This window comes from Acipenser ruthenus, chromosome 10 (assembly GCF_902713425.1).
Source record: "Acipenser ruthenus chromosome 10, fAciRut3.2 maternal haplotype, whole genome shotgun sequence".
Lineage (NCBI taxonomy): Eukaryota > Metazoa > Chordata > Actinopteri > Acipenseriformes > Acipenseridae > Acipenser > Acipenser ruthenus.
The window spans coordinates 33,097,598-33,119,527 of NC_081198.1; the positions used below are offsets into that span (position 1 = coordinate 33,097,598).

The 21,930-nt window shown below is 37.6% G+C and overlaps 1 protein-coding gene across 1 annotated transcript; it reads left to right on the plus strand.

Moving 5' to 3' along the window:
- Positions 1 to 20,553: 20,553 nt before the first annotated feature.
- LOC117407115 (G-protein coupled bile acid receptor 1-like) lies at positions 20,554 to 21,695 on the plus strand. Its single transcript, XM_034011767.3, has one exon. It carries the CDS (start codon positions 20,632 to 20,634, stop codon positions 21,622 to 21,624), a length of 993 nt encoding a protein of 330 aa, XP_033867658.2. The 5' UTR covers positions 20,554 to 20,631; the 3' UTR covers positions 21,625 to 21,695.
- Positions 21,696 to 21,930: the final 235 nt, after the last annotated feature.

Sequence of the window (21,930 nt, forward strand, 5' to 3'; positions counted from 1 at the left end):
GATTGTCCTGGTTGCTAATGGATATCAGACATGCTGGACGGCAGTCCATGTTGTTCACGGACAATTCCTGTTTCTTTTCAATAATCCTTCTGCTTCAGTGGATTCTGATTCTGATGCTGTTTGCAGTTAGATGGGACGAAACTAAATAGCGATTGTTAAGTAAATGGAAGTGCTAGTTTGCTGATGTAACTACATCAGCTGGTTGAAGTAATTCATTTTCTAAAGTGTTTAGAGCAGTGGTAGATTGAAGTGAATTTTGATAGCGTGTAAACTGGACCAGCTCTAGATCTGCAGGACAGCATAAATTGGCAAAGAGTGTCTTAGAACACCAGCTGTTCTAAGTGCCAGCCAGGACACACCCTGGATCTGCTCATCACCAAGGGTCTTGACCTCTCCAATCTCTCCATCTCAGATATATCTCTGACCATTTCTTAATCACTGCTAATGTTAATCTTCCTACTCCTTCCTCCGCTACTGATACTGTTATTTCTTTCCATCCCAAGAATCTGCTGAATCCTCTGAAACTCTCAGAATGTCTCTCTTCATCCCCTCTAACTGGTACTCTCCCATCTTTGGTTGACGATGCGGTGACCCTCTACAATGCCACCCATACTCAGATCATCGACACCGTTGCCCCGCTTACAACTAGAACGGTCAAGAAAGATCGAAACTGCCCATGGTACACCCTCGAACTTCGATTGCTTAAGTCTGCCTGCCGCAAGCTTGAGCGCAAGTGAAGGTCGTCTGAACTAATGGTTCAGAAGACCATCTACAGGCGTGCGCTTGCTGATGCCAGGGGGAAGTACTTCTCTGAAAGCATAACTGGGACACAGTAAACCCAATGTTCTCTTTAAAACCATTGACCAAATCCTACATCCTGCCACCAATAGATCCATCTCCCGTTCATCCTCCTCTTACCTGTCATGATTTCTCATCCTTTCGGAACAAAATTGACAACATCCATTCGACGGTCTTTGTCACAAACCCAGTTTACGACTTTCCATGCTCTTTAAGCCTGATATCTGTTATTAGCTGTTGTGATTTTGCTACTTCTAACTTTTTAAACTAACTTTTCTAACTGTATCTTATACTTGTGATTCTATACGACAAATGCATCCACAATGTTCTAGAATTTTCACATCCTAGCCTTATATTTAACGTATTATGCATTGTTTTTCATGTATGTAATGTATTATGCATTGTTTTTCATGTATGTAATGTATTATGCATTGTTTTTCATGTATGTAATGTATTATGCATTGTTTTTCATGTATGTAATGTATTATGCATTGTTTTTCATGTATGTAACGTATTATGCATTGTTTTTCATGTATGTAATGTATTATGCATTGTTTTTTTTTGTTTTGTTTTTTTTAGTTATAATCCCTGACTTCAAATCCACTTCCTAGATTGAACAGCTCCTGATATGTGTGCTGTGGAATAAGGGACTATATGTAGATTTAGAAGCTCTGTCCAGTTCAGGAGTGGATTGCTTACCCAGAATATTTTTGGTTCCACGTGTGTCTGTAAACCTACTTTTTAGCAAAAACCAACCTGAAATCATAAAAGCGAAGAAAGATTTCCAAGGCTGGGCTTTGGTATGCTGAAACCTCTTGAGCTGGAGATTGAAAAAGAACAATCAAAACCAAAGCATGTATTTACTAAAGCCTCCTCTGGCATTGTTATGCCTCCATTTTTTTGTTTTTTAGTAATGGGTATTATTGCTATGTGTGGGACCAGAGTAAGGGTGGATATGTAAAAAGGTAGATAAATTAATCATGTTTTAAATACCATTATACACAGCTGTAACACAATTCTTGTTTTGAGATTCAGCTTTTATTAGGGAGCTCCCCTAATTCCCTTGTTTAGAAAGATACAGGGTATTAATGCTTGTGACAGAGTAGCCATCTGCCGTGTGGGTGCGTGCATTCACTGCTAAGTGACAGGCAAGTGATCGAGATGGAGGTTGAAGTTGATACACCCCACAGGCGAACAGGATTTATTTACAAATCAGTTCTTGATTTTGGAATTTCATTAAAGAAAATAGAAATGTGACCTGAGAATGCTCTAAACAAATTGTGAATTCATGTTTATAATATTTTATTATTGTTTTTGGACCAGGAAATAAGTAGATAAACTGCAGCTAGAATCTTGGACAGTTAAAGATTTCACTGTTTTACTGTTCCTGTGTTTATTGATACGGAAAAAGCAGTATTGCTCATCTAAAATGTGAATAAAACACATTTCCATTACAAGTGAAGGTCTGTAATTTTTAGGGGCGATCCCGGTTTTCAGAGAACAGCAGCCACAGTACTGCAAACCCTTGAAGTTATGATAAGACCTTTTAATGATCAAGTTAGACTCCATCTAGAATACTGTGTCCAGTTTTGGTCAGCTCACTACAAAAAATACATCATTGCACTTGAGAAGGTACAGAGGATGGCAACTAGACTAATCCCAGGACTCAATGACATGAGTTATGAGAGCAGGTTAAAATAGTTAAATCAGCCTAGTAGGAAGAATGGAAATAATGGACTTAGTTGAAGTTTATATAATCCTAAATTGTATAAATAAAGTTATTAAATAACGTGTGGCAATGGTGTTCTAAGAATGGACGAGACTTGATGATCCTAACAACCTCTTCTCGTGCATGGGTTTGCAGTTACTTTGTTTCTACTCAAAGACGCATTCACTTGAGTGCAGTCTTGAAAACTGTTTTGAATGGACAATTGTTCAAACTGGTCTAATAACATATAGGCTTCCCTTTTTTCAAGTTTAAAACACTTTATATTTATATAAATAATAGACAAGCATTGTGTCTGCAGGGTTCTATAAACAATTGTGTTGATGAACTTGACCTCTGACCTAGTTTTTACTGTAAATGAGTCATGTGACTACAGTCGATACATTTATTCCTGGAAAAAGCCATTACAATGAGGAGTACAGGCTACCTGGTAACTTGTAAATGTTGAGCAGCTGCTCTATTATTTGTTTATCAGACACCTTTATCCAAGGCGACTTACAGAGGGTGTGTGAACTATGCATCAGCTGCAGAGTCACTTACAATTATGTCTCACCCGAAAGACGGAGCACAGTGACTTCTCAGGGTCACACAATGAGTCAGTGGCTGAGGTGGGATTTGAATTGGGGACCTCCTGGTTACAAGCCTTTTTCTTTAACCACTGGACCACACAGCCTCCTGCTCTATGTATTCCTTTTGCTATTATGATTTTGGATAGTATTCCAGATCTGAGCTGAACACTTGCCAGTGTGTTTGCGTTTCTAAATGACATGACAAGGGGAGCAGAGGCTCACTGCCTGTCTCTGCTTTACATAGGGCATTTGGACAAATTATTTTTGTTTATTATGACATTAGTTTGCTTTTATTTGAAATTTTGTTTCATCTCGGCCAGAATTCATAGACAGCCATCCTTGAACAAAATTTGAAAGAGGAACTTGGAAAGATAAAGGGACTGCAAATCTCTCCCATCAGACCACCAAGCATGAACCGCTAAGCAACACATAAACCATTGAACTAAAATAAAAGATGTAATAGGTAGTGCAAGAACATTAGTGGAGAAGACTGCGGTTGAATTACACAGTGTAACAATTTTTTTTTTTTTTGGTTCCTGTATAGTAAGTGTTAATTCTTAATTAATTGCCTCCTAATTGCTTATGCCTCAAAAGTATAGAAAATAGTTATTATTCCCCACAAACTTTGCTTTTGTGACCAGGACAGTGATATTTTGAAATTTACCTATTTTCCAGAACATTCCAGATAGATTCAGTGCTGAGTAAACTTGGAGTAACTTCTAGAACTTTCTAGAACTTTCCAGTAATATAAATAGTAGTATAAATACAGGGGCCTTAAGCCCACCAGTTCAGTTTAGTTCCAGCTGCCAAAGTGGATACATATCTGCATTTTTCTGAGATGGCATTAAGGTCATAGGAGACTTCAAAATGGTGGCATTCCTAATGGGTCTCCAAGGCGCTTTTACCAAGTTTCCCTGCTATCTTTGCCTTTGGGACAGCAGGGACACCAAGGCGCACTACCACAGGCGGGACTGGCCACAGCGGACCGAGTTCTCTGTGGGGAGGAACAACGTCAAGTGGGAGCCACTGGTGGACCCCCGGAAGGTGCTGATGCCACCACTGCACATCAAATTGGGCCTTATGAAACAATTTGTCAGAGCTCTAGATAAGGAGTCGGCAGCCTTCAAGTACCTTCAAGACTTCTTCCTTAAGCTGTCAGAGGCAAAGGTCAAAGCCGGTGTCTTCGTCGGACCACAGATAAAGAAAATCCTGGAGTGCAATGAATTCCCCAAGAAGCTCACTAGTAAGGAGAAAGCGGCTTGGAACAGCTTTGTCGCAGTGGTTCGGGGCTTCCTGGGCAATCACAAGGCCGAAAACTATGTGGAGCTGGTTGAGACTCTGGTGAAGAACTACGGCACAATGGGCTGTAGGATGTCCCTCAAAGTCCATATCCTTGATGCTCATCTTGATAAATTCAAGGAGAACATGGGAGCGTACTCGGAGGAGCAAGGCGAGCGCTTCCACCAGGATATACTGGACTTTGAACGCCGCTACCAAGGACAGTATAACGAGAACATGATGGGAGACTACATTTGGGGGCTGATTCGTGAAAGTGATTTACAGTATAATCGTAAATCTCGAAAAACTACTCACTTCTAAATCTTTTGTAGTCATTTTTGTATTACTTTAGTATAAATACATGTTAATTTGGATTCATATGTTGTTTTTTCTGACTTTATGTGAACGAAAAGACACAAATACGCCCGTTTTCTCATTGGAAATAGGTAAATTTCAAAATATCACTGTCCTGGTCACAAAAGCAAAGTTTGTGGGGAATAATAGCCATTTTCTATACTTTTGAGACATAAGCAATTAGGAAATAACACTTACTACCCAGGAACAAAGATTGTGTTACATAGTGTTATGTTTGTATTCAGAGTACACATTCCAAATATTTAAAACCGACATAAAATATATGCTTGTCATGTTCTGAATGAGATTTTCAGTGCAATAGGAATGATCCAGTCATGTGAACACTCCTCCGTGAACACATTCCAGCAGTATTTTGTTAAAAAGCGCTTGCATGCAAACATGGAACTAAAAATGAATTAATATGCTGCAGCATATATATCAGTATTGTTTGCTCAACATTTATGGAAATAACCTTGAGCTGATAGGGCAGGTGAAGCCCAGTAATGTATATGCTCCTGTGGTTCTAATTAACTCTCCCAAATGAATGCTGGCAAAATCCAGAATATTACTTACACACTAACATAGCCATTGTAAAAGCAAGGGTAATAAATAGATTATAGATAGATTTTTGTTGTTGTAAGTCTAGGGGAATTCTAAGTGGTTATAGCTAACAAAATAATTCCATAAATCTCACCTATGTAGCCATTAGCTATATAAGTCTCAAATGTGCCTACATTTGTTACAGCTAACATGTATTGTCATCATTAACATGATATCTGGTATAAGGTTAAGAAAGTTCTATGTTTGCTTGCCTTTTATTCAGGACGTCACTTAATGTTTCACTTCCTAGGTAAATAGTGTGTTTTCTTTTCAGTTTTATAAATAACAGTTGTTGAAATTTAAGTTTGTGTTGAATATGGCAGAGCTGTGGGGTTAGAGTCCTCTACCTGATAATAGGTGTATAAAGTATACAAAGTTGTGTCAGGGAGACGGTTCCTAAAGCAGGACCTTCCTTATAACGGAAGCAGCACTCGACCACTCTTGGTCAACTTTGTTGTGTAACAGTGTTCAGTTTTGCATCTTTTGTATTTCTTTTATTTACACTTGTGATGTACTTCTGCAACGAGGACGACCATTGCTGATACCCTAGTGGCAGCCACCTGCCACTGCAACTGAGTAAATAAACTGTACGCTCTGTGTCTCTCTCGATACAGACAGCCCTGTTACAGTCATTTTAACTCAGCAGTGTCTTCAGGGCAGAGTTGTAACATGTCACCAAAATTGGGACTCGAGTCTTTGACATGCCAAGCTCGAGTCACTAAACTGCTCGAGTCAAGTCGAGTCACCAATCTGGCTCGAGTCATTAGTTCTGACTGTTCAAGATATCTTGATTTAATCAGATTAGTTTTACAGGAGATTAGCAATCTATACATAACACAAATCTGTTAAAAATACAAAATTAGGATGCATAATAATGTGGTCTTACTTGCCCAGTTTCTGCTTTGCTTTAATTTTTCCATTTTAGTGAATTTGATTCCTTGATGTATTTATAAGCACATTTTGCCACTGTATAAAGACCCCTTTCTCTGTGCTCAATTGGGTAGGATGTTTAGTAATGAATGATACCACAAAACAAAGAACATATCTAAATATTTTCTGACTTCTCAACACTGACACTCCCTTATAGTTTTGCTTCAGATACATTAACCAAAATGAAAGGAAATTTTGTGGCATTTAATTTAATTTTGAGATATTACTTCAAGGTTTTAACACATAGGAGACAAATAGAAAAATTAAGAAACTGAGGCAACATTTTATATAATTCAGTTTTATATAATTCACAGGTAACAGAATCTGCACTACATATCTCTCTTCTTAGTGCAAGCTGATCTATGGAGTGTCTTTTTCAATTAAATGTCAACTAGACAGTAACAGCTACTGTTTCACAAAAGCACAAAACATAATAAAAAGGTGTCTGTTGGAGTCCTAATGGCATAACAAAACATAATACTGTGCTGAAAAAAGTACAAAAACAAATTAATCTTTTAAACTTTCTCTCTGGTCACGTCTTATACTTTAATATACATATACATAAAACTTTAAGTTAAAGTTGTATGTATACGTGACCGGTATGAAAGAAAAAGAAAAAACATTTTCAGCCTTAGTTAAAATCTTTAACTAAGACTTTAAACATAAGCCTCTAGTTTCACAGACCCTGATTAGCACTGACCTTGGACTACATAATATTAGTTTAGGTAAGCTTCCAAATGTTTGTAGTTTTTTTTATTAGTTTGCATTAGCTTAACAAATGTGTACTGTAAACAATGTTTTATTCAGAATTGGATTTAAAGGGAAATTTAAACATAGCTACAAAGCACCAGATAAAATACATACAACCGTACATACATACATACATTAAATAAAAAGAGAATAGTGAGCACCAAATACTTCCCAAATTATTTACTTTTCAAGCTTATTAGAAATGTTTTCCTTACATTCATTACCTTTATTTGTGTGCTAACAAAGTCTGAACAATAACTTCTAATCAGTGCTTTCTCTGCCGTGTTGTTTAATTTAATACGGCTGTTGCATTGTGCCTGAGTTTTTAATTAATTCAGATTCTCATTTTAGCCGTTGAAAAAAACTAAAAACCTAACCGTATAAATTAGTGGCAGTTACCGGTGCTATGTTTTGAATGCAGTTTATTCATATTGTCGCTTTACAGTGCTGGCAGGATGCAGCCTGCTTGTTTCTCTCCCGGTTGACTGTATAATTATTAAAAGCGAACTCCACCACCGCAGGTACTTTTAGTGTACTCTTCATGTTGTTGTTTTGTTTTTTTCGTGTCTGTGACAAAACTCAAAAATCACTAATTTCCTTAACATTTTTGGTGATCAGTGATCAAGAAATCTGTCTTTGCTTCCTGCCTACACATTTTGATTCCTGGGCTCCCTGCTGCTTGTGACGTTAAGATCACAAAACGGTGCTCTAGGCTAGAAATGTGTTTACTATTTCCTTAGCAATAGTCTGCAAAATGACCAGATGACTGCGTCTGTTAGAGAGGGGCTGCATGTATTGAAAATGAAATACGTTTGTTATTGATTTTATCATAAAGACAATGATGGAGGCTTTTGAGCAGGGAGTCGAGTCGAGTCTTTTCTTGAAGGACTCGAATCGTCGAGTCATTTCATCACAATGACTCGAGTCGAGTCACGAAAAATTACAACTTGATTCAGAGTCGAGTCGAGTCACAACTCTGCTTCAGGGTCAAAGTCACTAGCTACAAAGCATGACAGTCAATAAGGAAGCAGCTGGTTGGTTAGAAAGGAAAGAAGGGTTGGGGACAGTTTCACCTTCCAGGTAAAATGAACAAGGAAGTACAACACTACCTGAAAACAAGGCTTGGAAACTGATGTTAGACCAGCATATTATGTTTTAAAAAATAAATACATGTTTTCTATGTCATGATTCTTTCAACACTGCACATTCAAGATATGTGTAGTGAACGGAAGTGTACAGCAGCTGAGATTTAGGGATTTTTTGGTTAGCTATAATCACTTGGAGTACAGACTAAGACCACTACTGTGTTTAGAAGCACATCTACCAAAAACTCCATGTTAGACTTTAATATCTACGTTACTATTTTAATGTGTCATATTTCACAACTGAAAATGCACTTCAGTTATACTAGGAATTTAATCCCCCCACTACTTCAAGTAAAGACATTGAAGGATTACTTCCTAGCAACCCCATTTCTTACATTCCTGCAGTCCATGAGGAAATAGGATTCCACTGTCATTGTCTAACCAAATGAATCACTGAGATCTGGTGTTGTTCCCTCACCTCTCAAACTGGCCGCTGTTACTCCATTATTGAAGAAAACAAATCTTGACCCTGAAGCTTTATGTAATTACAGGCCAATCTTAAATCTACCTTTTCTGGCCAAATTTGAATGGATGGTAGCGTCTCAGCTTCAGTCCCATTTAGTGTTAAATCAGCTTCACGAACCTTTCCAATCAAGTTTTAGATCTGCACACAGCACAGAAACTGCCCTAGTTAAGGTAGTAAATGATTTGTTGATGGCTGCAGACTCCCCATCCATTCTTGTTTTGTTGGATGTAAGTGCAGCCTTTCATACTATGGATCATGACATTCTTTTACATTGCCTGAAGGACCTCATTGGTCTTTCTGAGGCTCACATTAAGAATATCTGCAATGTGCACTTTTTCCACTTACGGAATATTGCCCGCCTTAGGTCAACCTTGTCTTTGCCTGATGTGCAGAAACGAATTCCTGCCTTTATTACATCAAGGTTGGACTATTGTAATGCCTTGCTTGCGGGTGTTTCTTTAAAATCAATTAATCGGTTGCAGTATGTACAAAATAGTGCTGCACGGCTTTTATCAAGCCCAAGGAAGCATGAGCATATATCGCCAATCTTGGCATTATTACATTGGCTACCAGTAAAATTTAGAATAAACTACAAGATCTTGATGCTGACATTTAAGGCTTTGCATGGCCTTGGCCCATCATATGTCAGAGACATGCTTAACCTTTATTTGCCACAGCGGAACCTGCGGTCTGCTAATGACTCTAATCTACTTGTGCCGAAGACAAGGCTGCGAACTATGGGCGACCGGGCTTTTTGCTTGATAGCCCCCCACCTTTGGAACAATCTGTCTGGACACTTGAAGGACTGTGAGACTATTGAGGCTTTTAAATCTGGACTCAAGACATATTTTTATCAATTGGCTTTTTTGTAATTGTGCTTATTGTTTTACATGTACTTTTCTATTTTTGTTTTCTATCTTCCACTGTTGTTAAGCGCTTTGTGATTACTGCAATTTAATAAAATTAATTTATTAATTTATTAATAAAATTCATTATTATTATTATTATTATTATTATTATTATTATTATTATTATTATTATTATTATTATTATTATTATTATTATTGTTGTTGTTGTGTAAGTGTTCTTTTCCAGAGGCTTACAACACAACAGACATTTCAAGCAATGATACTACTGCAGCAAATATTACAGAAAAGCTCAACCTCTGCCATGAAAGGAATAAAAGTTGATAGGATTCTGTGGGGTTGATTCATTTGATGAGCCTATACCCTGCCAGAAAAAAAACAGCTGGAATATAATGCAGGAGATTCAACCCCTAATCGTGGTTATCTTCACATTATCCCTAAAAAAAGCAGTAATACTATAACGTAGTAAGTCACCCAGGACAAGGTCAACACATGGCATCCCCCCATACCACAGAAAGACTGAACAGTGATGGTTATTAATTAACAAAATTAACAAAAGAGCCCACCAACACGTAGCCCATCACAATGATCAACCTGTATAACTCATATAAAGAAATTCAATGGTTTATAAAATGTCTTCCTGAATGCCCATGCGACCCATATTATAACATTTTCATTTTAATATGTAGTTTCTTTTTATATGTGGTTTCCGCCCTTTTCATTTAAACAGGACCCCAATGGAAATAAGTAGACTTAATTGATCCTGGGTATTAGATCCACATACTATTATGATTTTTATGTACATTTTTGGACTTTGTAAGAATTGTCTCACTGCGGATCTGTTTTATTGAGGTTCGAACTTTTTACATTTTATTCAATATTCTGCTTTCTTTTTATGAACAATGTATGTGGACTTTTACCAAATAAAAACAAACAGACATGGTTGTCAGGTGACATCTTGTTTGAGTGAAACTGTTTAAAGCACAGTGTTAAGCTCATGTAATAAAGCTGTGATTTGTAAATGCCTCGTGTCTGGTTGTTTAATGTGTTTTACTGCTCTTGCCTAAATTGTTTTTCAAATATCCATTGGTGGGGTGGCATATCATTAGTAGTGAATGATATTTAAACTAAATTTATCACACAACTTATTAATTTAAAAAAATCAGCTATTGCAGATCACAATAGCTGAAAACCGGCAGAGACGTAGGATTATAGAGATCTGTGCCAGACACCTTCCACGTATGCTGCCAAGGCTGTCTGGATTGGGAGCAGTGGACGTTTTCACGTGAAATGCGGGTTTCCATGTGGAAATGGGCATGGATTTCCTGTGTTTTACGTCATGCTCACGAGTAAATGAGATTTACCCTATCCCTCTCAGTGTCCGTTATTTTCGGCCACAAACCTGATCCACTCGAGCTGTTCTCCCAAACGTGCACGCGCATCGCCACTTCACGTGTAAATAACCACACATGGAAACTCCCCCATTGTCAAGGTATTAAAACAATTGTTAAAGTAACGGATCTCCTCCTAGTGGCTTGAGTTAGTACTGACATCAGCATAAGACACGTTCTTACATCTCCACTACAGAACTTTCTCATTAGATGAATGATAAGACGTTCATCTTTGAACCATATGGTTTATGGTTCACATCCAGCATTTGTTTTTTCTTTTCAATTCAATGGGCTGAGATACCGATTCATTACAAGTTGCTTGAATTTGCAGCATACTCTTCTTTTCATGGCTGTTCCTGGAGAGCAAACAAACACATCCCATCAATCAGATATGAGAAAAAGCATATAGTAATTTCAGACATGTAAACGCAGGTTAGCTCGGAAAAACTTTGATACCTTTGTTTGCTCTAGGCCTCACAAACTAGTTTATACAGAGGCTGCTTTATATCACTGGTAAAGGTGCAACAATGATAAAGAGTAAGTAGCCTCAAACACAACACCATTATATACAGGTAGTGGACAAAAAAATGGAAACACCAATGTAAAGTCACTTAATAGGGCATTGGGCCACTTTGGTATCCCGCTCTGTGGAATTCTCAGCAGACCGTTATTGATGAAACTGTCCGCTCACACCCCAGATTGAAATTTGCTGTCAATTGATCTGCAGTTGCTCGCCTGTTTTGCCTTGCACTTTGAATTAATGCACGGATATCACGATCCTGGAGTATGCGCTTCAACCCACTGTTGCCCTTTGCTGATGATGTCTTTCCCTCGGAGTTCCATGCCGACATCACCTTAGACATTGTTGCTCATGAAACTTCAGCAAGTTGAGCTGTCTTGGTCACTGAAGCTCCTGCCAAATGCGCCCCAACAATCACCTCTCTTTCAAAGTCACCGAGGTCTCCTCTTGCAGCCATGCTAGCCATAATTATAGACAACCAGGCCTGTCCAGCATTTATATACATGACCGCTAAGCATGCTGGGATGTTATTTGCTTAATTAACGCAAGAGCCACACCCTTGCTTTCAATATACTTGGTGTCCCTCATTTACCCATTTTTTTCTCCACTACCTGTATATATAAGAAAATGTTTTTAAAAAATGTACAAAAAAAGTTTTAAAAAAAAGTAAACATTCAAGAATTGTAATTATACAAAAATTCTGTACACTGAAGAGACTTGTAGAAGATGTTAAGAAAACAAAAAGATAGTTACCATCTGAAGCCATCAGTCCACGTCTCACATTCTTTTTAACTAAAACAAAAACATTTGAAATTTGATTGATTTGATTATTAAAGGGATAACTGTACCATCTACATTTACCTAACATTTAATTTCTTACCTGCTTGATATCCTGTGTACAATTATCTATTGTTTCCGCTTACATAATAATTTGCCATGTTGACTAACTATTCTAAAAATTGCTTCTGAAAGGGCTCCTCAAGTCTGAAATGAGATGGGGAATTATATTAGTGTTGCACAGGTTTTGACAGTGCACAGTCCTTCACCTATGGACTCCAGAGCACAGTGTACCACTAATATGCTTCCTAGTCTTTTTTATATTTAATCATTTAATCATTTAATTGAGTATGTCCAGTGTTCCCTCAATACTTCAATTTTCCAAAACTGCTCAAGAGAACTGAAGGTCAGTGGGCATCCTCTGATCACCAGGCACCTGGTCTGTAGGGTCTGCTCTGGCATGGTAAGGAGGAACAGTCCCTGACGATTTTGCTTCCTAGCCTGCCAGATCACATCCGACTTTGATGCAAACCTGTGCTACCCTGAATGCAATGTTTAAGCAATTGACATTTTTTTCAAGATGGTGCACTGATGTCTTGAATTAAATAGTTTATATGAAATTAGTTTTCAACTAGTCAACTATTCAGTGCTACCCCCGATTCGTTTTACGAAAAGCCTACTGCACTTCAAAAATGCCCAAGAACTTGGCTGAACCCCCTTAGGCCATCAAAATGTATATGATTCCACATTAATTTCTGATGCCTCTCTAATTTATACAACATTAAACACTAACTGGAACATTCATTCGTGAACAATATCTGTAGATCACTATGTCTCAATAGTCTAGTATACATATAGACTGCAGGCAATGGATTGTAACAAAAACATAAAGAAATCCATGAAACTGTGGGGAGAGAGAGCTTCCCCCACTGGGAGTGTCTTATATAGCATCATGGAAGAAATAACCTTCCCAGTGGACTGGACACACACACTTAACCTGCAACAGAATAAGGAGACCAACCATTGTGGTTACAGTATTACTGTATGTATATGTGTTTAGGTAAAGTTTTGGGTACAACCTACATATTTGTGTGTACGGATAGATACTATCCCATTTGTTAAGTCTCTGTTATTTACTTATTTTTATTTTTTATCAATATCTGAATGTCTGTTTTGCATTCTGAGATATAACTGAGGTGACATGTATAAACTCATACTGCTGTTGCAAGTCAGTTTCAAGGGGAAGAGGAAGTTAATTCACTTCCTGTGGGGGAATGTAAACTAACTTGACTGTCAACACAGCCCGGTGAAGTAGTAGCACCAAAGGCTAATCTATGGTTTAATGTAGTACACATAACCAAGGAATTATATGTAGCTGTAAAATCTGATATAATTGTGGAACAATATACTAAACAAACATTTTTTTGCCTTCTATTGCAAGCAGATTTACAGCTTTTGACACAAAAATCAGTGTTAACATTTTTAGCATGTATCTGGAGCTAGAATGATAGTAAAATAATATGATAAAGGACGAAATAAATGCAGTGGATGGTCAATAATATACACATTGACAGACTAACAGTGTGGTAAACAGACGCCAGTGAATTATATTTGAAATGTAATATGTTTGTGAGATGCTATTCAGCTCTGTCTCTTTAAATAGCTTCAGCAGCATCTACCCTCTGGACTGGAACCTGTGGTATGAAATAGAGCTGATTCCCCCTTTGACTCTCAGACAGTCATCAGATTTGAGAGAGAGGAACTCATCAGCTTTTTAACAATGACTTAACGGCTCTACTTTACAGCTGAGTTCTTCTGAGGTTAGAAACTAACAGAAAATGAAACAGATCGACGATGTTACACAGACTGTATAAAGAATGCTGAATTGAAGAAGATAGAATTGATAATATACATAGGCAATAGATGAATAATACAAGTTTGGGGAAATGCTAAGAATGTCTGAACACAGAGGCCTGAAGTTCTAGTGACTATAAGCAAGGTAAGAGTGCTTTCATACTTTTTATATACCTAATAATACCATTGTATTCTCTAGTATTCCTTAATAGTGTTGTTAAACTTCATGGACCTTACATTGAAGACAATAAGAAAGACTTCTAGTTGAAAGGTTACTCTATTAAGTTTTATTAGTATTTCTAAATTCATCACTTTGACTATATTTATATGCCACATTTTCTAAGTGAATTACAACAATGAGAACAGTATTAAACAAGATACAAGATCTTCATTTCTCTGAAACTTGTCACGTTTACATTTTTGCATACATCTGGAAAAATGCATAATAAATTGTGATGAAACTTGATACTAACATTATTACATTTTTGTGAGTATAGATTCTGCAGATATATGATATGGCTATCTGGAAAACTACTAATTAAATTAACATGAAACGTGGTATTAACTGTATACATTAATGGGAGTATCAGATATCAGACTGTGGGGATACATAGACGTGTGTTTTTCTGTACATCAGTTCACTTGTTTGTCAAACTTCACAATTACATAGGTCTTAAATACCACTTACCATGTTTACCATTTTTATGGTATACTGTTCTGTACATATTGTTCATATATATATATATATATTGGTCATCCACTGACAGCTCTAGTTTACAGCCGTAATGGCGGTTGTATGCTCCTGAAATACTTGTTCGTTAGGTGCTTGTGAATTGTGAGAAAATGGCTCTGGGTACAGTCTTGCATCACAACTGTGAGCGAGCGCGCCTCAATCCTCAATGCTCCAGGCCTGGCGAAGAATGCATTAGTTAAGATGGTTATGTTATGTTCTTATCTTCAGTTTAATAGCACACTCTTTAAAGCTTTTAAAAGTGACCTTCAAACTCATTACTTTTAGTGTTTCCCCTTACAGTTTTTTTTTTGTTGCAGTACAGAGTTTTCAAATTTAGATTTTATGTTCTGTCGAAATAAACAGCTCTTGCACGCGTCATTCTACTTAACTCCCTTGGTTTCATGATGGGCATGGAGGGTAGCTTTAAAACATGCCTCTGCGTAAAATGCATAAAGCTATTCATCCAACAGCCTGCAGGCACTCCATTGTACATTGAAGGCACTGATGTCACCACCAGTGGCTCAGTGGATATCTGTCGGGATGGCCTCTGTCATCAAGCTTCTGGGTGTAAAGAGGCGATTGATCTGGTCATGGGGTAAGAGCTGTGAGGATTGCTGCAGTGAGGCAACATGGGCATTCTAAATTTGGGGAGAGCAAAAGGAGTAAAAAAATTGGGCACTTGAAAGAACAAGAGCAGGCCAGTACACCAATATTGTGTATGATCATATATATGTCAAGTTTTATTTATTTTTCAGTACAATTTGTTTTTAATGAGCTGTTTTAGGGTTACATTCCTGTAAAGTTAACAAATGCACCCATGCAATACTGGTTTAACGGTATTACAAATTTACAGTACAGTAGTTAACTGTATGTAGCCTTGGCTCTAGAATAATGGCCTACCTTGTTTAGGAAGTTCATGAATGTATCCCGAGGTTAATGAAAAGTTCAAGGTTCCCCCTCTGTAAGAGCCATCCTAAAAGAGGTTAGGCCCATCGCTACAATGCCTCCATGACAGGGTGCTGAGCTTCGCCTGCCCCCCAGATGGAGATGCACTTGCAGCGGTAGAAATGGGGCAAACCGAAATAATCTGGGGCAAGGTGAGTGAAGATCGGAAGGGGGAGGAGTCCTTGCTTCTGCCCCTGAACCATATCATGGTTACAGCTAAAGAAGTTAGCAGTTACACAGTGGAAAATTCAGCCTGACAAACTACAAAAAGCGACACAAGTTTGAACTGCCTTGGAATGTAAACACATTGGCTTTTTAGTTGAGCCTTTATTGGTTTTCAGTTCTTATTTGTGGTTTCAATAAGCAGCTTGCAGCGTACTTAATTAATGTTAGCCCTAAATAAAATGAAGAGTCCAAATTTAGTTTCCCACACTACATCTCTCATTCTTATTTTCACATGCAGTTTTATGTGAAGAAACTTGACCACATAAAACATCTACTGTATAACCAAGTCAATGTGAATAGTACACTGGTCTTTCCCCACCAGGATTTATATAAATAAGACATGAGATACTGTAATAAAAGGGTACACAAAAAGGCAGGAAATCAGACGACCATTGAAATAAATTTGTAATAAACAAAAGCAAAAAATATATGTATAATAATCAAGGAAGATTAACTTCTGGCTTCTCAGAACAGCTCCTTAATAAGCATCTGCATTATTGAAGAGCAGCAGGTAGTTGTAGCCTTGTATATCCTGCCTTGATTAATGGATTGGAAAAGCAGGATGATCTTACTTTAGGCTGGAATCTACATTCTGTAAATAGTACCCTCAATATTTATGAATCTAATATTAAGTTATTATCGTTTTTTCCAAATCTGCCTTAACCGGGCTTTCCTCATTCCAAAAGAGATTTAGAGAAAAATTATTGGAGAACCCGGAACCACTCACTATGACAGCAAACACCATCAAATATGAGGGGAAATGTAATGAATTAAAATAACGTGACACTACTTTCTATTAAACTCCTAGATAATGTACGGTACTGTACTTGTCTGTATACCTGTCTTGTCCCTATATTGTTTTTACGTGCTGTTGATGTAATCTTCAGATGTGCCAGCTAGTGCCAGATTTTACCAGATTATACTATTAATTGAGCATTGCCATGTTTACATGTTACAACAGTTTGCCATATGCATGTCTGAAAGAAAATTCCTTGGACTAAAATACAGACTGCTCTAAATGATTGTTTCCTTTTATGGCTGCAAATGCCAGCTTAACCTCTTCACAGAGCCATATGACATAATATTTTGTTTCATCAAAGGAGAGACAACCCAGTACTGTCTGTCCAATCTTAGTAAAAAAAAAAAAAAAAAAAGTAAATTCACTTTATTTTTCACAAGTGCATTAGAGGTTAGTGTAGAGTTCATGGGCGGGACATGAACTCAGCTACACCCAGAATGAGGCTGTTTTTTTTTCAGCAGTTTGGGAGCTGAGTTTTAACCTCCCATATAACAAACCTGCCAGTTTATTTTAACTCATATCTAGAGCACAATTTTTTCACCTTTTTTTATTGATAAATTGCTTCAAGTAGTTTTATCATTTGAATGGCTTCTTTACATTTTATTATTTTATGGTGTGCTCTGAATGGTACTTGGAGGAAATTCAATATTAGATTAACAGAACCACTCAGGATGATTGCAAACATCATAAAATAGTAAAGAACATGTAAAAAAAACAATTAAATTGACATTTTAAGCTTAAAATACAGATGGGTTCCTTGATTCCAGTCTCAATCTCAAGGACTCCTTGAGGACATTTACTTTTTAATCCACACGTACCTCAGACTGACAAAAATGACCATTAAGAACACAATCCCTAAATGTTAGCCTTTACCTAGGGTTACCATATGTCTCCATGTACACATGTACACAGTTCAGGCTTTTCAACACAGTTGTAGTCCTGCTGTGAAAGGTACCTGAGACAGGTAACATGTACCAGAATGCATTGAGATGTGAGCTGAAAAGCTTGAACTGTCCCAATCTGTTCAAGTGTACATGGAGTCATAAGGTAACCCTACATTTACCCATAGTCTTACAGCCTATTTTGTATCATCTGCGAGCAAATTTATGGGCAGGGGTACTTTGAAAGGCAAGAATGTAATGTAAAAGTCTGTTTTAATAAATAATCTATCGTGTGAGTTTCCTGACTGAACAGAGGTTCAAGCCTGAGAAACAAGTGAATTAGCATGATGTACCACCCAGCCCACCTCAAAACACATTTTTAATGATGATGTCCATGAAGCCACTATTCCCTGGCTGGCTTGTTATTTCTCACAGTAGATTTGTTTCAGGTTAATGTGTGTACTGTTTCTATCATTGATGTAACTGTGTGTGCGTGTGTGTGTGTGTGTGTGTGTGTGTGTGTGTGTGTGTGTGTGTGTGTGTGTGTGTGTGTGTGTGTGTGTGTGTGTGTGTGTGTGTGTGTGTGTGTTTCCTAGGGACACTCAGAAAACAATGCTGGTTTTATCTTTATCAGTCATAGTTACAGTCTGTGGTTGCTTTATCTTAGTAAATATACACTGTAGTTTGTTAAGAGAAATAAATGGTGACTGAATACAATGAAGCTGAAAGTACAGAAAGGACATATATTACAATTGAAATCATCAGTTCTTATAGAGTCCCACTAAAGACTGGTTTCACAGACCCCCATTAGCACTAATCTTGGACTAGCTACAGTACTGTTCTGCTTCATAAGGTAGTCCCAGATACCAGCAGTAGCAGTAAGTTATTCAGGGTGCACGGTATATGCTCAGTATTTCTCTGGTGTTTTTTAAAAAGGCACTGCATTTCCTCTGTGGTGTTGCAGATATGCAGATAAGCAGAACTTTCAGACAGTGTTTTACTCATTTTAGTATTTAATGCTGGCTTAAGAACATAAGACCATAAGCTTTATCACAATAATAAATGTATCATGTGTGTAGTGGACTAGTTTTGAAATCAGAAAATACGGTTTTCATTGAGGTGCTGGAGGACTAACTAAATGTACAGTATGTGATTCAAAAGCACTGTGTTAAAACTTAAAATGATATGTACATAGAGAGATGGATTTTACAATGCAGTTACTTTACCACTGAACTGCACCTGCTGTCTTTCCACAATGCATCAAATCCTAGCTAGTACAAAAGAATTGTCAATAACTTTATGCATAGTCCAAAAATGTTCCCAACAGTTGACATTTCAACATTAAATATGCCACATATTGCTGTAGTTCATGAAACTTGTAAAGAATGAACAATTATATTCTTGTGCTACAATTTTAAAAACTGTGTGTCCTAATTTTAGAACTGTTGATTGGTAATTTAAATAAATCAATACATGAAAAAGGATAAGTAAAGGTGTTAAATCTGTCAGCATTTTTAGACAGCAGCATGTTTGGATTTAGTCTATGAACTAAGGCTTTCCTACACAGAATTTAAGCTTTTTATAAAATGCAGGTTTAATCTAAACTAAAAACATTTGTATTGGCCTTTATTTAAACAACTGTTGTATTAGTAGAAATGGGTTATATTGGTAGAAAACAGATAAACAGAATTGACAATTTTTGTGAAATTGACCATTTAGTTTTTATGAGCATTGGCCCGACCTAAAATTATTTAAATGGGCCTGTATTTAAACAACTAATGTTTGTTAACCAATAAAACATTTTTTTTGATATGCGAGTTGCGGGGTTTCCTTTATTTTATTTTAACGTTACATTTTAATACAGAGACTACATAAAGAGATAAGGAAGAGGTAAATCGAGGAAAGCAATGAGAATGATATCTACTCTAAGATAATGTTCAATATTAAGCAGGATTCATACCTGTTCTATACTCTGTAGCTCTCTACAATGCTGTGGTGATAACAATTCTACATGTAGTCCAACCAGGTCTCTGTGGTTGAATTATTACAGATAAAATAATCTTAAGGGTATCTGCACTAGCTCAAGAAATACTAAAATAAACAACTTTTTCAGTGTAATTATTATTATTATTTATTTCTTAGCAGACGCCCTTATCCAGGGCGACTTACAATTGTTACAAGATATCACATTATTTTTACATACAATTACATTATTTTTACACATTATTTTTACATACAATTACCCATTTATACAGTTGGGTTTTTACTGGAGCAATCTAGGTAAAGTACCTTGCTCAAGGGTACAGCAACAGTGTCCCCAACCAGGGAATTGAACCCACGACCCTCCAGTCAAGAGTCCAGAGCCCTAACCACTACTCCACACTGCTGCCCCAAGATGTGTTTGAAGATGTGTTTAGTAGTTGGGGATTGTTTAAATTATTTATCCATTTTGTTGTCACATTTAATTAACACCACAATTGTGCCAACACATTTTCTTGTATTCTGAAAGTACAAAGAGCTAACAAAATAATGCCTGTAAATCTTAGATGTATTGCAATCACTTTGTAGCTCTCACATGTTCCTACATAAAAGATTGAGCAAATCCAATTAACAACTTATGTTAAGGTGTGTTTGATTTTTTTAATGCTGTTTGTAAATACAATTATAAAAAAAAACAACAACAAAAAAAAATTGTGTATTAGGGTACAATATAATTTATGTCATAGGTTTAGTTATCTGATCAAATGTAATACAAGGCGTAGCAATGTTCCTTGTCTTTGACATAGGGGCCACACAGTGTTTTTTCTCACTCCAATGACAATTCCTAAACACTCTTTTATTAGGCAATTAATTGTAATCATATAAAGTGTGGCAAAGTATCCCTTTTAATTTGTTCTTTCCCCCTCTAACAGGAGTTTCACATTTTAAAAAGTTGACTTGATGATTCACTAATTGGATAAGAGACAGGAAAAAAGCAAAACCCTGCAGGAAAGGCTTTTCCAGAAGCCGAGATTCTACTAAATCATGGCATGCAACCAGTCCAATCACAGCAACCAGTTCTCAAGCCCAGAAATTAACCTTATCATCAAGCTCACCTCTCCCCTCTCCACAGTCATAATCCTTGCCAACCTTCTCATCATCATAGGCATCATTTACAACCGGAAGCTACACAACACCCCCAATTACTTCTTCCTCAGCTTGCTGTTTGCCGACCTATGTACGGGACTGGCTCTACCTTTCATTCCCAGCATGAGCCTGGAACGGTACATGAAATTCAGCAATTGCCTCATCCTGCACATTGTCCCCAACTTCCTCTTCTTGTCCTTCCTCTTCAACTTGGTCATGGTGCATTACGAGCGTTACTTCTGCATTGTCCATCCTCTGCAGTATAGTAACTTCTGGGTTCACCGCTACGTCCCTTTGGCTTTACTGACCGTCTGGATCCCGCCCCTCCTTTATGCCTCCTTGCCTGCTTTTGGGTGGAACAAAAGATCTCAAAACCAGAGTTGTGAAGATTGCTCCTACAAGGATGTCTTCCCTCGTGAATTCATCTACCTTGAGGTCTACGGCTTACTGATCCCGGCCATATTGGCCATCATCTTTATGACCGTCAGGGTGCTGTGGATCACAAGGTCACAGATGAAGGACATCTGCAAGCTCCACAGGTCTGTGCAAGGCGATGTGCCCTCGGACAAGGAGCACAGGATGAACATGCGCTATGCTAAGTGTGTGGCTGTTGTGTCTTTGACTTTCATGGTCTGTTGGGTACCTTACATTGTCTACGTGAATGTCTCAATCCTTGCTCTGTGGCAGGGCAAGGGGGAATACAGCACAGAACCCCAAACGCACATCATTCTCTCCTGCACTGGGATAGGAAGCATGGCTATAATACCAGTGGTCTTAGGGGTTGGGAACCGGCAATACACAAAGCCCATTAGAAAAGGTTTAAGAAAATTTTGGGACCGCTGCAGAATGGGAAATGATGCAAAGGATTTTACTAATGTTGAGGTAGTTTAGGACTGAAACAACAGTATTATAGCTGACGTGGTAAGGTGGCTTCTTACTGGGTTAGCATAGGAGTCTTTTTAACAGGTGAATGACGGTGGGTCTTGAAGAGCAACAGTCCGGAAGCATCCTGTACGTTTGTTACAATTATGCATAGAAGGCTCTAGATGTGTTTAGTTTCTGTGTAAATACTCTTGAAGCCATAGATGTTCCTGGAGCCTTTCTCAATGAACAATGAAACGGCAACTTGGGAAAAGGTATACTGTAAAAAGATTTTAGTGAACATTCCCCCCAGAAAATCATATTTTTGTGTAGAAT

Bases quoted from the DNA above. Each gene is read 5' to 3' on its own strand.
- LOC117407115 (XM_034011767.3), top strand. From the start codon at position 20,632: ATGGCATGCAACCAGTCCAATCACAGCAACCAGTTCTCAAGCCCAGAA.